At 45.1% G+C, this 16,426-nt stretch overlaps 1 protein-coding gene across 1 annotated transcript in view; it reads right to left on the reverse strand.

Moving 5' to 3' along the window:
* Positions 1-939: 939 nt before the first annotated feature.
* LOC115094676 (protein O-GlcNAcase-like) overlaps positions 940-16,426 on the reverse strand; it is a 96,228-nt gene continuing 80,741 nt past the window's right edge. Inside the window, exons 13-15 of the mRNA XM_029607929.1 lie at positions 10,572-10,764; positions 3,261-3,417; positions 940-2,886 (exon numbers count right to left, since the gene is read on the reverse strand). Of these exons, the coding sequence (XP_029463789.1) occupies positions 2,750-2,886; positions 3,261-3,417; positions 10,572-10,764 (487 nt within the window). The 3' untranslated portion in view covers positions 940-2,749. The remainder of the gene's footprint in view (positions 2,887-3,260; positions 3,418-10,571; positions 10,765-16,426) is intronic.

Below are 16,426 nucleotides of genomic sequence, written 5' to 3' on the forward strand. Positions count from 1 at the left end.
CTTCTCCCCAGGGTGAAGACTCCAGATGGGGGTCCTTCAAGTGTAATAAAATATATTACTCACAGTTTCTTTCTCCAGATGATTCACAGGCAAAAAAACTCTTCATAAAAATGTCAAAAACACTGGAACTTTTCATCCCAAAACATCCACGCTATGCGAGATGGAGAGCAGCAGAATATTTCCTACCTCCTGATCTAATTTAGCCAGGGACTCCCCAAAAATCCTCTGTGACAGGGATACCAGGGCTTTCATAGAAAAAAATCCCACAAAAGATAAGTCCAAAAATCCCGGAAATAACCCCTGAGGCTAGTACCAGTAAAGCACTGCCTCCTTCCGACTCAGTGAAGGATGTAAAACATGAGGCCTGGTCACCAGAATAGGGTAACAAAGTCAACTTAGAAAGTCTTCCTTCACCTCTGGCTGCAGTGCTAACCAAAAAGTCCACACTTAGCTATGATGCAAGCTCTTTTTCTACCAACGGGGGGGCTGGCCATTTCAGCAACCTCAGTGGAGGAGCTGATCTGAAATGTGCACCCCCTCCCTCCATTACTTATACCTATTCCTAGCTCAAAAAGGGTTAGGAACTAGTGAGGATCCCAAAGGGTCATCACGTTTCACATCTCATGTTCTGACTTCCTGTATATTCTCTGTTTCAGCTGTGCATGTTCACTTCTCTGTCTTACACTGTTTCTGAATTATAGGCTTTCTAGAGAGAGTGGGAATGCCAAAAAAATAACTTTCATTTTTGGGCAGAGTGCTTATATGACTTTTAAAATCTACAGTACGTGATGTTCAACCAGTACATTCCTCTTGACATTTCAATGTGAATAATACATTTAGAAACCACATCAGCCAATCACACCGCAAGTTTTTTTCATTCATCATTACCCAAGCTTATATTGTTTATGTTTTTATTTTTATAAAGCACTAAACTTTTGCACAGAACTGTACATCAGCATTTACAAGAGGAACAAAGACATAGAAACAGAATATGACAGCAGATAGAGACTGCAAGGCCTATCTAATCTGCCCATTTTCCAAACCTGATGCAATACCACAGAGCCTACTTGATCTCAGGCTGTGCCCTCACATCTTCGCAATTAAAGATCCTCCGTGCTTCTCTTGTGCTTTATTGAAATCTTATACTGTATATCCCTCCACCAACTCCAATGGGAGGCTGCTTCATATCCCCATATTTCCATATTTCTTTAGGTTACTCCTTAGTCTGCTCCTTTTGAGCTTCACATCATGACATCTTGTTCTACAGCTTCTTTTCCCAGTGGAAAAAAAAATGCATACGTTTTGTGCGTTTTGTGGTATTTTAATTTCTCAATCATATCTGCAATCTCCCTAACATAAAACAATCCATCACATACAGAACAGGCATTAATGACCACCAGGACTCCAAAGCCCAAGCTACAGGAGGACCAGGACTCAACAAGAAGGTAGAAGAAACTCATAACGACTCTTGCTGGACCCAGGAGGGACTGAGCCGCATGTGACCCAGATGCAGTACTAGAGTTCACTGTTCCAAGTAAAACTAAATGAACATCACAAGAATGCAATTAAATGTACAGATAAATCAGAGGCATCCGGATCCAGATGACATTTCAACACCAGGTCGTCATCAAACTGCAAGACATAAGAGCAGTTATTTCGGGATACTCCTAGCACCATGAGGTGAACTGGAGCAGAGCGTGCGCATAGAGCTGTGACAGAAGGGAACCACGAGTGCGCCATGAGAAGAGTGTGGCCACATCCCTGTGACAGCGAGAAAAGGTGGGCATGTTTAACGTTTATATTTTAATTCTAAGATTTTAAAAAAAAAAAACAACTCCCTTTGGCTTATTTTTTTCATATCTTATTATTAAAATGGAAAAAAAAATATGTTTGTGTGCCTTTTTCTTTCCATTACATCAAGGGGGCAATTTTCAGTAGCTTGCCTAGATACAAACTACGCATGCGACTTTAACATGCATACTTTGTAGCTGATTTTCAACAGGAAACTACCTGAATAATTTCCCTTTGATAATTATCTACCTTAAAGAATATGTGCTAAACATTCCCATGTACTTTGCGCCTGCTGTTTGCGTGGGTAGCCAAGAAGGGGGAAAAAAATCCAGGATGCCTCCCCCAGCCCGGAATGCCTCCTCATTCCTCTAGCTTTAGTTAGGCCTGCGTGCATTTTTGAGCTAGGTTGAGAAGAGCAATTATCAAACATGTCAGTTTACCAGGGGGAATTCAGCACTCACCTGCATAAAACTGCCTTCCCGAAATGCAGCTAAAAATATGTGTGAGTTTCTGCAGGAAAAAAGCGGCCATGAGCTGCTTGAAATTTGCCCTTATATGTGTAGGTTATGGCTCTCCACATTTGTAGGTGACCTAAAAATCTAAAACATTTATTTTTTCATAGTAATTTCTTTTGACATTCGCATTTTTCTAATTTGGCATGCCACTGTGATTGATGGTAGGTACTACCAAATATGTCAGCATCGCTGGGTATATTTGTGTTTGTGTGGCGGGAGAAAGAGGGATGGGGAGCTGGTCATGCTCAGATCAGCAATAAAATGTTTCATTTTATGGTGTCTAATGGCTCTTTTTTCTGCTGCAGGTTGTAGAGTTGTTAATGAACAATGTAATTCTGCAGTACAAGCCTACAATTATAATTCACAAACACGCTGGGAAGCCATTTGTTTCTCCTTTCATCCCCCGCCCCCATACTCCACATTTCTGATTCTGCATGATTATTTCACAGTAGTCGGCCTAGGAGGATTGTCTCCTGCATCCAGCCCTCTGTTGCTGGAATCTCTACGAATCCCAACTTGTTGTAGAAGTCCAGCTGCTGCTTATCAGTGGGACTCACTTCGCAGAACACACCTTGTGATCCTGGAGGCAAACAATGGGAAGGGGAAGAGAGAAGAGTAACAAATGAGAATGCACATTGAGAGCCCAGGAGAGAGTATTAATGAGAGGGAGAGAGAAATAGGGAATTATACTGTACATATAGACAGAGAGAAAAAAAAATAAAGGCAGGAGGAATGGGTGTGCAGGAAAACAAGACGAAATAAGAATGGGATGAAAGAGAAAATAGGTGAAAATAAATATGAGGTTGAGAGTGGGAAAAATAACCCAAGAATGATTATTCGTAAAAGAAAACACACAGATAACACAAGAAGAATAAGTTGTATTTTTGCAATGTGCCGCCTGATAGGCCATTCGTTGTTCTAACAGAGGCTGCTGCCACCGATTACGCTGCTTACCATTTGCTTTAAGTGCTGAAAGCAGGCAGATTGTGAGGATCCGACCTGCGCTGATGTCCATCGCATGTGAAAAAGAGACTGCCTGGATCAGGGATGGGAAGTGACGCAGGACCGACTCGGGAAAGGCAGGCCTTTCAGTGTGGAAGAACATCATGGCCTACTTCAGGCAGGGCAAAATCGGTAGGACATCGTCAGCGAGGAGTGGGAGAAAACAAGAACAGTTTAGGAGGTAACAATAAGGTCAAGATTTCAGAATGGAAGGTTAACATGGGAACATGCGCAAAAAGAAAAAGAGATGACATATTACATTAACACTTACAGGTACATGGGCCACAGTGGTTATGTTCGATCAGTCTAGTGGCTGTCACCCACATCTGATTTGTAATGAGGATTAATGAAGATTTCTGGTGTGTTCAGTGTTAACACATGACCCTTGTTGACCCAGTCTTGATTTTCTCAGTCCTGGGATTTTTTTAATTTTTTTATATTAAGAAACAGGACTGTGAAGGGGAAGAAAGAATGTTCCTGCTTTTGACCTCTGACTAGAAACTAAGAAGTTGTTTCACCATTTTGAGGGCAGTATCTGATTGAGGTGCTGGAGAAAATGAATTTCAGCCATCGTGTTCTGATCTAGATGCAAGCTCTATTTAGGAACTCAAGTGTCAAAATTAATTGGCTTTTACTGGAAGTGTTTCTGATGGGGAAGGAAAAGAGGAAATGTTGCCTACACTCTTCGCTTTTATTTGCTTTCATAGCCAAGACCTTCACTCAATTAAGCCATAGAATGCATTCCAGTAATGGAATCTGGTGAACACTAAGGCTTGGAGGACTGTTTTGAAGTTACATATATCAAGAAGGGATTTAAAATGCTTCAGAAGTTTAATTTTAAAAAGGTTGCTTTGGTTACTGCATTAACATGGACACGCATTGAGTGAAGGATCTATATTGACACCAAGATTTTTAACTTGAGATGCTAAGGAAATCTGGTCTCCATCAACCGTAAAATGGGCTGGTTATTGCAAGCATGGGGGGACAGTCGCTTGCTCGAGAGATTGTGCCTTTAGGCCACAGCACAACCCCAGGGCAAGGCTCCAGTGATGCGTGCCTTACACAGCCCGTAGGCTGGTTGCGGACCATGCAATACGAAGTAGACTCAGGCTAGATTTGGATATGGATGGATGCTGGAACAAGGCACTCTGAAGACCAAAAACAGGATTCAAGGATTCAGGAAGGACACGCTCAGATAATCCACACCAGGATTCAAGGATTCAGGATTCAGGAACTCGGAACCAGAAAGAGACCTCGACATTAAAAGCAAGGGCCTTCTGGAGACTTGAACAGCAGACTTGAAGGCAGGTCTTGTGCCATGAAGTGCCTTACACAGCCAATGGGCTGGGCGTGGACCACGATGGTGGCACACCTGGAAGAGTGGACGAGGAGAAGACCTGGAAGCAGGGCGAGGAGGCAAAAGACCGGAATAACAGGACAAGGACTGGCACATCAAGACACCAGAACAGGCTGAAGACACAAGGACCATTGAGAGACCAGGACGAAGATCATAGAGGAGCTCCCATGAAGAAGAAGAGAACTTGAAGAAGCAAAGTTGAAACTCCGAGGACTCCTGGAATGAAAAACTAAACTGGGAATTCCAGGAGCAAGCAACTCCTTGCGAAGGCCCTGAGGAACTGGAAAGAAGCCCTTTTATAGGGCTGCAGGTCAGATGAAGTGGTGACATCATCGGAAAGGGCCACGGGGCTTTTCCCACCGTGGGCCCTTTAAATCTAAGAGCGGGGTGCACATGCACGCCTAAGCAGGAGCCTGGCGTCGGGTAGGGGAGACAGCAATGGCGGCGTCCCAGCCACACCAAAGATGAACTCCCTGCCGCGAAGAGAGACAGTGTCGGGTCGGTGAGAGGCTGCTCACAGGCTTGTCCCATGGTGGCATCGTAACACTGGTTTGTCAGCAGCCATAGTATTTTCAAGAAGAATGATTTCTTTTTAGCAAGATTTAGTAACAGTTTGTTATATAATAATCACGTTTTTACTGATGTTGGACTTAGGAAAACCGTCTGGGCTGTATCTGACCAGGTTGGAAGTATTGGAAAGAAGAACTGAATGTCACCAGAGTACATTCTGTAATGAATGCCAAGGACGGAGAGCAATTTACACATGAGATTTAGATACATTTTGAAGAGTGTGGCAGATAATGAAGAGCCCTGGGGACTCCTGTGTTGATTTTGTGCCATGAAGAAGCAGATGATCCAATTTTAACTGTGAAATAAATGAGAACTCATCCCATTTAGATTCTGTAATTGGGATTTGTGGAGGATCAATATTTACTTTAGTTTTAGAACAGAGCTTCGTTATTTTTTTGTTCAAAATAATGAGCAAACTCCTCACATTTTGAGGGAACAAGCACAGATTTTGGGTTTTGTGGTGTTATTGAGGAAGTATCAGTTAGATATTGTACAGTTCGAAAGAGTTCCTGGTGTTATTTCCAGCTCATTCAATTTGTTTTGTATAAAACATTTTTATTTTGTTTATTAATTTCAAGCCTATATTGATGAAACATATTCAGCCTTTCGCAAAGATGTTTTTTGTAATCATAATGAAGGAGAGTACCATGACATTGCATTATTTTTATGCATCACTACTGGTTTTAAAGGGACAGTTTAATTAGTGGTATCCATTACAAGTGTATTTTCAAAAAATTACCACAGAATTGCAGCAGTAAGAGGAATATTGTGTTTCACAGCCTCAACTTTAATTTTAAATACATTGGGATCCAGAAAGCTGACTTTCATCTGGATTTGATGATTTTTGTCCCAGTTGTGGGTTGTTTGAGTAATAACAACTCACTGTTAGTTATTTATTTATTTATTTATTTATTTATTTATAACATTTGTATGCCACCCATCAACATTACTGGGCTGTTTACAATAAACACAATCACAAAAAAAATATAAAAATTAATAATAAATAGTACTAAAACTTATTACAAATTATAAAACAGAAAGACATATAATATAAAAGGCAATACACTGTAAATACTGTTATGAGTTGATGATCTGACCTTGGCATTTTTTCCAACAACATATCTACAGTACCGGAATGTAATTTGCTTTGAAATGGCTGAAAGGCAGAATATAAATCAAACAAATAAATAATAAATCAGAATGATTGTTATCACGGATGAAACTTTTATTTAAAAAGCAGAGTAGAAATCCAATGACTTGGGGGGGGGGGGGGAGGTTCTTCAGCCGCCGACGAGAACCTGGGGCGGAAGGGGTGGACGCTTTGGTCCTCCCCTGGCCCAAAGACATTCTGTTATATGTGTTTCCCCCATGGCCATTGGTGGGGCATGCCGTATCGAGGGGCATGCCGGACGAGTGATTCTCGTGGCACCGGAGTGGCCAAGGCGCCTGTGGTTTGCAGACCTCCTGAATCTGGCAGTGGACGATCCATTGAGATTTTGTCTATTTCCAATGCTACTGTGGCAGGAGCCCATCTGTTTCACAGAGGCAGATCACTTTTGTCTAGCGGCATGGCTTATGAAAGGCGCCGGTTGAGGAGTAAGGGTTACTCGGATGTGGTGGTGACCACGCTCTTACGTTCCCGTAAAACTTCTACTTCTCTGGCATATGTTCGAGTTTGGGGAGTGTATTGACCACCATGTACAGCCGTCCAAGACGCCTATTCCGGAAGTCCTGGATTTCTTACAGGCAAGCCTAGTCAAGGATTTGCATTCAATTCGCTGCGGGTGCAGGTGGCAGCTTTGGGCAGTTTTCGAGGGAAGGTGCAGGGGATTGCGTTAGCCTCTCACCTGGATGTGGTTTGTTTCTTACGACCTCAGAAGACAAAAGGCATCGTCAGAGAGTTCCCACTCCCCGGGATCCAGTTGGTGATGACTGAGGAAATCCGCCTGGACATTGTCTACGCCGGCAATGTGAGACGCCGCTATCCGGTAAAGATGCTGCTCCGCCCAGAGGAACAAGAGCTGGGCTTCTGCCACCACTGGACGGCTCCTTGTGCCACCCTGACGATTGATGTAGGCTACCGTCTTTGCATTGTCGGAGTGCACCCTCATTGATCTGACCTCCACCAGCGGGAGGAGGGCTTGGAGTGCTAAGTGAACTGCTAGGGTCTCCAAGTGATTGATCGACTAGGAGGCTTCCTGCCTGGTCCACTGACCCTGGACCGCAGTATCTCGACAAACCGCTCCCCACCCGGAGAGGCTGGCATCCGTGGTCACTACGATCCAACAGGGATTCTCCAAGTCCATCCCCTGATGCAAGTTGTGCGGTGAAAGCCACCACTGAAGACTGGAACTCGCCTCTGCCAACAGGGGCAGGACAATCTGGAAAAGCTGTGAGCGAGGATTTCAATGGGACAACAAAGCTGACTGAAGAGGACACATATGTGCAAACGCCCATGGCATGAGGTCAATGGTCGAGGCCATGGAGCCCAGGACCTGTAAATAATCCCAGGCTGTGGGTTAAGCGAGAGATTGGAAATCCTCCACTTGTGCCGTGAGCTTCAAAATCCTGTCTTCCATCAGAAAAATCTTTCCTAAGGCAGTATTGAAGCGAGCCCCCAGAAACTCCAAGGTCTGAGAGGGGACCAGATGACTCTTCTCGGGGTTGACCACCCATCCTAAGGAGTCCAACATCAAGAGTACCTGTGTCACTGCGCTCTGCAGAGGCTTTCCGACATTGCTTGAATCAGCCAATCGTCCAGGTAGGGATGGACCAGAACTCCCTCCCGTCGCAAGACAGCCATAACCACCACCATCACCTTGGTGAATACCCTGGGTACCATCGCGAGACCGAACGGAAGGGCGCAGAATTGAAAATGGTGCCCCAGGACCGCAAACCGCAGGTTCCTCTGATGATCTGGACGTATGGGGATGTGGAAGTACGCCTCCATCAGGTCCAGCGATGCCAAAAACACCCCCTTGTGCACCAACGCTATGACCGAGCGAAGCGTTTCCATGCGAAAACAGGGTACCCTCAGAGCGTGATTCACCCACTTCAAATCAAGGATGGGACGAAATGTCCCATCCTTTTTTGGTACCACAAAGTAGATGGAGTAGCGCCCATACCTTAACTGCTCTGTGGGCACTGGAACTATGGCCCTTAGATCTTGCAGGCGCTGTAGGGTGACTTGCACTGCCTGGCACTTTAGGCTGTACGCGCAAGGGGACACTATGTAATGGTCTTTGACCGGCCGAACAAAATCTAAGGCGTAGCCGTGCTCTATTATGTCGAGGACCCATTGATCGGAGGTCAGTTGGGCTCACACCTCCCGGAAACGAGTTAATCTTCCCCCGATTCTTGAAACGGAAGGGTGGGCCGGCCTCACTTCATTGCGCAGACTTGGAGCCCCCATGGGACTGGGGAGCACCGTCTCTGGCTTGGCGACGGCCCCGAAAGGACTAGGTCCAAGAAGCCTGACGGGGCGCGCTCTGACGAAACGACGACCCAGTGGACCGAGAAGACTGGAAATGACGATTCCCCCGGAATCGAGTTCGCTGAGGAAAGGAACTCTTGGACCGAGGTTATCCTCCGGCAACCTGTGGACCTTATTCTCACCCAGAGACTTGATCATGTCCTCCAGCTGTTGCCCAAAAGGATCTTTCCCTTGAATGGCAAGGAACTCAGCTGCGCCTTAGACGACGTATCCGCCGCCCAGTGCCTGAGCCATAGGAGCGGGACTTCAATGGCGAGCTCCCCCAGAATGACGGGTATCAGTGATCCCAGCTCATCTCTTCGAAACAGGCGCACCACTTTGGGATCATCGCCCTCCACCGCCAGGACACCCCCCGGCTTGGACGGCTGAGGGTATAGATCCGTATCCTCCTCCTGCCCATCCCCTGCAGCCGATGGAGGTGCTGGATCGTCATCTGATGAGTCTGTCTGAGAAGACTCCGTCAGCTGTGACCGAGACCGGAGAGGGCACTTCGCTTTGGGGGCATCCCCACCCACAGACGGCCTGGAGCGTTTTCACGAAGAAGACTCCCATGGCAACTTGGAGCATGACCTCTTTTCCGACTTGCGAGCCTTGAAGAACTTGTGCAGCATCTTGACAAATTGTGAGGAGAACGAAGAAGAAGAATCCTCGGACTCCAGATCCTGGTCCTCTTCTGAAAAATCTCCCTAATGGACATCTGGAACTGCGCCCCCACCAGGAGCAGCCGGCCTTGGGGAAAGCGGAGGGGGAGAGGACCCCTCTCCCAGTACCTCCAGCGCTGCTCTTTCCTGGTCCTGGAAAGTTTTTAATAAAACTTTCGATCCAGCACTCAGCCGGAAATGAGCAGAGTTCTTCCCCCCACAATCGGGCCTCCTAGGTTCCCGACCCAGCCTGGAGCTTTCCTGAGGAGCTCTGTGAGGAAAATCCTGCGATGGGCTCTCCCCACCAGAGAGACAGGCTGTACAGACCCCAGCGCGGGAAATACGCGTGCGCGCACTGCCACAGGCAGAGCAAGCCGCACCACGCGGCATATCCCCAGGCTCGATTTTAGGCTCCCCAAAAAAAGAACCGCGGCAGATCGGAGCAATTTCCCGGTCGAAGAACGGGCTGAAAAAGCAGTGTAACGCGCCCAAACGCGGCGAAAACAGAGCGAACACCTGGCCGGAGGGTCCTCACACCCTAAGGCAAGTTTCCTGAACCTTTTTAATCTTTTACTTTTTTTTTTTTTTAAAGGAACCCTGACAAAGTTCCCTTAACAAAACAATACCAGCGCTAAGCTATGAAAAGCAGAAAAAACTACCCCTAACTTAGCACCTCTAAGAGACACTAAGCTTTGCACCTCCACCATCTGCTGGAGAGAGAAGAATACTGGCAGACACTAGGTGGCACCTCAGGGGTATAGGACAGAGTCCGCGAAGTCTTGTTCTGTCTCCATCTGCTGGTGGGGAGGCAAAACCCAGCTGTCCTGGACTGATCCGGGTATGTACAGGGAACTCCGATTTTCAGAGTTAGACGGATAACTTATCTGGCTAACTCTGGTCAGCCCATAGAGCAGTCCTAAAGTTAGTTGGATAAACTTATCTGGCTAATTTTAAGATAGCCGGGTATATTCAGTAGTGTGGCTGAGCCGCTGCATATTCAGCACTATTTAGCCAGATAAGCTTATCCAGCTGACTAGCAGAGCTGCACAGCAGCTGAATATGAACCTAATTATGGTAGCCTTAGGTTGCTATTTTTATGTTCTGTTTTGCTTGTATGTCTTACTTTTATGAATGTTTTTAGCCACAATGCACCTTGATCACATTTGGAAGTGACAAGTACGAAATCAATCAATCAATCTCACCTGCTTCAGAAACAGGTTTCCCAGGCCACTGGATTTTGGGTACTTCTCTCTCATGATAGGAAACCAAGTTGTCTCACACTTTTTCAGGAAGGCCCACACATTGATGGCCCCTGTGGCATACCCACAAAGCCCTTGCGCATCCTCTACGACAAAGAAATACTCTGGGCTCAGGCTGAGGAAACTGCCTAGGAACCTGTGGCATGAGAGCAAAGCATAAAGCTGCACAAGTATCATTGATAGCAGAGCCTTCATCATCAAAATGCCTACTGAAAACCTTAAAGGAACACTTGACCCATCTACAAAGATAACAGTACTCAATGTTGTATGTTAACTAAACCAGTGTTATTCAGGTCTTATCCAATGTGTCTTCTAGTCTGGGATAATACTTCTACTCCTGCTGCTGATCATTTATATAGTGCAGTGAGATGTGTGGGGCATTGGGTGGACAGGTATAAGAGACAGTCCTTGCTTACAATGGAGTTTCAATCTAATCGAGAAATAGTGACATGACAAATAAGAGGTTTCAGTGAAATGGAGTTTTTTAGGAAGCAAAGAGAAGGAGATATGGTATTGACTTAAGGTAATCTTATCTCTCTCTCTTGTAATCTCCCAGAATTCAGCTGGAAGGTTGGTTTGGTTCATAAGCACAGGTACATTTTGGTTGCAGTTGATCAGGGGATTATTAAGGAATTTCCTGCTAGAATGAGTGGTTTACTAAAAGAAGCTGTATGTTCAGTCCAAGGGCACTGCTTCAGAGTGTTTTCAGTTAAGAGAACCTTCTTAATTGGTAGTCTGTTAAGAGAAACTGCATGTTTGGGATTTGAGTGTACTGATTAGAGTACCTGCAGCTAATGGAGCTTTCTTAATTATCTGCTAGGGGAAACTGCATAATGGGTTAAAGGTACTGCTGAAGAGGAACTCCTACTAACAGATGGGCCGATTGAGTAAAGTCCGCGGGAGAGCGGGCGAACGCCCACTCTCCCAGCACGCACACAGGCCACTCGCCTGTGCACGCGATTCAGTATTTAAATTAGGTCCGGCGGTAGAAACGGGAAAAAGGAGGCGCTAGGGACACGAGCGCGTCCCTAGCGCCTCCTTTTTGACAGGAGCGGCAGCTGTCAGCGGGTTTGACAGCCGACGCTCAATTTTGCCAGCGTCGGTTCTCCATCCCGCTGTCAGCCACAGGCTCGGAAACCGGACGCCGGCAAAATTGAGCGTCCGGTTTTTGACCCAACAGCCGCCAGCCAACTTCAAATTTTTTTTTTCTTTTTTTACCTTTCGGGACCTCTGACTTAATATCGCCATGATATTAAGTCGAAGGGTGCACAGAAAAGCAGTTTTTACTGCTTTTCTGTGCACTTTCCCGGTGCCCGAAGAAATTAGCGCCTACCTTTGGGTAGGCGCTAATTTCTGAAAGTAAAATGTGTGGCTTGGCTGCACATTTTATTTACTGAATCACGAGCGAATACCTAATAGGGCCATCAACATGCATTTGCATGTTGAGAGCGCTATTAGGTTCGGCAGGTTGGATGCGCATTTTCTGCCCCTTACTGAATAAGGAGTAAGGGAAAACGCATGTCCAGTGGCAGGTTAACAGTGCGCTCCGTTGGAGCGCACTGTACTGTATCAGCCCGAGAGTTATTAAGGGGATCTGTGTGCTGGGCTAAAGAGGTTTTGCAGGTTATACAGAATTGTTAACTAATTGGCCATTAGAAGAAATTGCAGGTTTGGCTGAAGAAGTACATGGACTAAGCCCATAGGAGGTATGTTTGTGAAACCTTAAACTGTGTATGCTGTTACTAAATTAATGGAAGCTGTCTGTAATAAGCTTAAATGGTTCTTTCAGCTGATAACCTTGTCTCAGGCTCTAAGAAGTGTTAAATCCTGCACTGAACCTAATTAAAATTAAACTCCTATGCTCTGTGATGTTTTGGGGTGGAATCTTAGCCCTGATGCATAACTATATACAGTAAATCTGTGTTCTAGTATATTTGAATTGGTTGCTTGATTGAGAAATGTGTTAATAAAATGTTAAGAGTTATATGATTGCGAGCCTCATTTATTAAGCTTTATGGGAGTGAAGTGAGTGGCTGAAGTGGTAGGAAACCAGAGAGGGAGTCATTATTACAGGTATACCCTGGGTTTAGACAAAGAAGTAGCTCAGAGTAAGATTGATTGACTGCCTTTACTGCCAAAATATTGCCAGACCCACTAGGCACGATAACACAAGCCCAAGCTTGTTTTAAAATTTTGTTATTCTGTCCAACAAAGAATCCAGATCGGACATTTGGCTTCTAATTCTGTATTGTCGCCTCCACGACTTTGTTAGACAGCCTCCCTTGCTGTTTCATCAGTCTAACACAATAGTTATCCATCTAAATGGCTTACACGGCTATTTAACCCTTATCCAGGGCTTAGCTGGATAGGATGGGGGCATTCCTGGAGAGGGAAGTAGGCACTCTGGGGAGGAGCTGAGCTAGCTGGTTGCTTCGTTGGGCTATCCTAAAGTTTGCTGGATATACCACACTGTTGAATATACATTGCTAGTTAACTGTTTCTAGTGGTTTGTTTTAAAATTGAGAGAACTCTAAGCTAGCTTTGAAATGCTGATTTGTGTGACTTAGTCCCATCCACTGTGCCCTACACTCATCCACCCTACAGGCTATTTTTCTGATATAGACTCTTACATGGCAATATTCAGAAAACTGGCAAGAGGACAAGTTATTTGGCTAAAGTTAACAGAATAACTTATCCCAGATATTCATTGAGATATACTCATACAAAGGTATCATTAAAATCAAACTGTTTATGTTTGAATATAACTGGTTAGATTTAAAAGTTATCCGGCTGTATGTTGCTAGAGTGGAGGAGTGGTCTAATAGTTAGAGCACTGGACTATGAACCAGGGGACCAGGGTTTGAGTCCTGCTGTTGCTCCTTGTGACCTTGGGCAAGTCACTTTACCCTCCATTGCCTCAGGTACAAACTTAGATTGTAAGTCCTCTGGGGATAGGGAAATACCTACAGTACCTGAATGTAATCCACTTTGAAGTTGCAAAAAGTGGAATATAAATAGATTACTTTGTACTTAACCAGCTATATTCACAATTTAGCCAGTTAAGTGGCTTTGGTTGCCTTCTATGTTAAGGGTCCACAATAACTTCCATTTCTCCTTACTAAAAGAACTACTCTTGTCCTGGCCATCTTGATCCACACCAAAACCTTCCAATGTGGTTTTGAAGGAAGATATTAAGTATGATGTGCAGGCCATCCTAGACTCCAGGTGCATCAGGCATAAACTCCACTAGTTTATCTCTTGGAAAGGATTTGGTCCAGAGGAGAACACCAAGGAGCCTGCTGTGAATTTCCAAGCCCCCTGACTCACTGCAGAGTTCCATCATCTTTTTCCCCATAATCCTAAGCCTTAAAAGGACTTAAAAGGAGGGGTAATGTAATGTTTGGCCAGTCACAGGTCAATTTTGCAACTGGCCTCACTCACCAGGACACCATGCGCCAAATCTGTGGCCTAGACCACCGCCATTACATCCTGCCGCCTCCCCCTAGGTGCACGCGCATACCACTAGCCACATTAAGTAAACTCTGTGGCAGAAAGAATAGGAAAGGCGCTCCCTGATGACATCAATGCAGCTGGATATTTAAACCCCAGCCACATTTCCAGTTGGCGCTTCTGGAACAGGTCCCCTGCTGTATCTGCTGTGTATGTTGCTTTTCCTGTCTTTGCCTCATTCCAGCCTGCTCCTATCTTTGCCTTGGTCCAGCCTGTCCTGCCTTTTGCTCCAATCCTGATCCTGTCTCCCCTTTGGATTGCTCTCTAGTGCCTGACCTTTGCCTGGACATTGCCGCCTGATCTCCGTCTGCCTGGCCCACGTTTCTATTGTTTGCTGCATGCCCTGATCTTGGCCTGGTTACTGACCCTGCCTATGCACTTTTCTCTGGACTCTCGCCTAAGTCCTGCCACCCTCAGAACCCAAGCGCTCAACCAGCGGGGGAAGAGACTGGTACAGGTAAAGACTAGATCTTGTCCCAATCTGAGCAAGTCTACCTACTAATGATGGGAGCCTAGTTGGACAGCACCAATCTCACCATAGTTCAGGGACTCACACTCCAGGACACCAATATTTATCAAATCTGATTTTTTTTCTCACCTTCCAATTGCAAAATAACTGAGCAAACAGTTTTGTTCAAACAGAAACAAGAGAACAAGTGCAGACTGGGCAAGGAGTGGTACACCAGCCACTGATGCAAGATCGGCCTTTTCAGTGGCAGGTCCATTACTTTGGAACACCTTACTGGAACAATTGCACTTGATGACCTGCACAAAGACCTTTTGCAAATTATTGAAAACCTGGTTGTTTTGAATGGCTTTTGAATGACATGATTTATTTATTTATTGATTGATTTATTTATTGATTTATTTATAACTTTTCTATACCGATATTAGTGGGGACATCATATCGGTTTACATCGAACAACAAAGCATAAAGAATGGAAATTACATAAAACAGGGAGGTGTGGATGGAGAGTTAGGAACTCTAAGAACGTAGGTTGAAAGTACATAGGAATCAGGCTACTCTGAAACATATGAGAGCCAATGAACTTTGGGATTATATTTGTGTAACCAGATAAAAACAACACAAAATAACTATGTATAAGGGTTCGGAATGGATTTGTATAGCAGGTTCAGGAGTGTTTGCATGGTTCCGGTGTGCTTGCATGGTGGTGGGAAGGGTGTTATTGTTGATAGGCTTGTTTGAAAAGCCAGGTTTTCAAGTTGGCTCTGAATTTAGAGGTACAAGTCTCGAGTCTAAGATAGGGGGGCAAGGAGTTCCAGAGCGTGGGTCCAGCAATAGATAGGGCTCTTTCCCTTGTGGTAGTAAGGTGTGCTTTTTTATTGGGGGTATGTGGAGCGTTCCATTATTGGAGGCTCTGGTGGATTTGTTGGAACATACAGGGCAGAATGGCTCAGAGAGCCAATTTGATTTGTGTGTGTGTATAGCTTTGTGGGTCAATGTTAGAGTTTTATAAATGATGCGAGAGGGGATTGGGAGCCAGTGCAAATTCATGAGAAGGGGAGTGATATGGTCGTATTTGCGGGCATTAGAGATAGTTCTTGCTACTGCATTCTGCAGCATTTGGAGGGGTTTTATTGTAGAGTAGGGGAGGCCAAGGAAGACAGAATTGCAGTAGTCCATTTTTGTTGAGAGAGTAGCTTGTATGACGGTCTGAAAATCACTGGCATGAAGAAGGGGTTTCAATTTCTTCATGACATTAAGTTTGAAGAAACCTTCTTTGAGGATCTGGTTGATATGCTTTTTTAGGTTCAGTTGTTGGTCTATCTGGACCCCTAGGTTTCATGCATCGGGCTGCTTCAAGAAGGTGACATAGGTGGGATCATTTGCAATGGCTAGTTTGGGGGGTGATTGTTTGGAGATGAGGAGCAGCTCGGTTTTTAAGACGTTTAGTGCTAGATGAAGGTTGGATAGAAAGGTATTGATGGAGGCAAGACATTCTCTCCAGTGGGTCAAGGCGTTTGTCAGGGTGTCTTGAATGGGTATGATGATTTGCACATCATCAGCGTATAGGAAGAATTTGAGACCAAGGTCGGCTAGGTGTTGGCAGAGGGGGGTAAGGTATATATTAAAGAGGGTGGAGGATCAGCTTTGCTCACCCTTTAATAAAGTTATTCTTGGTTTTGCTTTAGCATGTGTTGTGGATATCTTGGCATGCTGATTGGGATCTCCAGCTAGGGCTTTTTTAGTTTATTTATTTTTATTTTATTTATTTAAAAACTCTTCTATACCGTCGTTACATTAGATAACCATCACAACGGTTTAC

This window comes from Rhinatrema bivittatum, chromosome 1 (assembly GCF_901001135.1).
Source record: "Rhinatrema bivittatum chromosome 1, aRhiBiv1.1, whole genome shotgun sequence".
Classification (NCBI taxonomy): Eukaryota; Metazoa; Chordata; class Amphibia; order Gymnophiona; family Rhinatrematidae; genus Rhinatrema; species Rhinatrema bivittatum.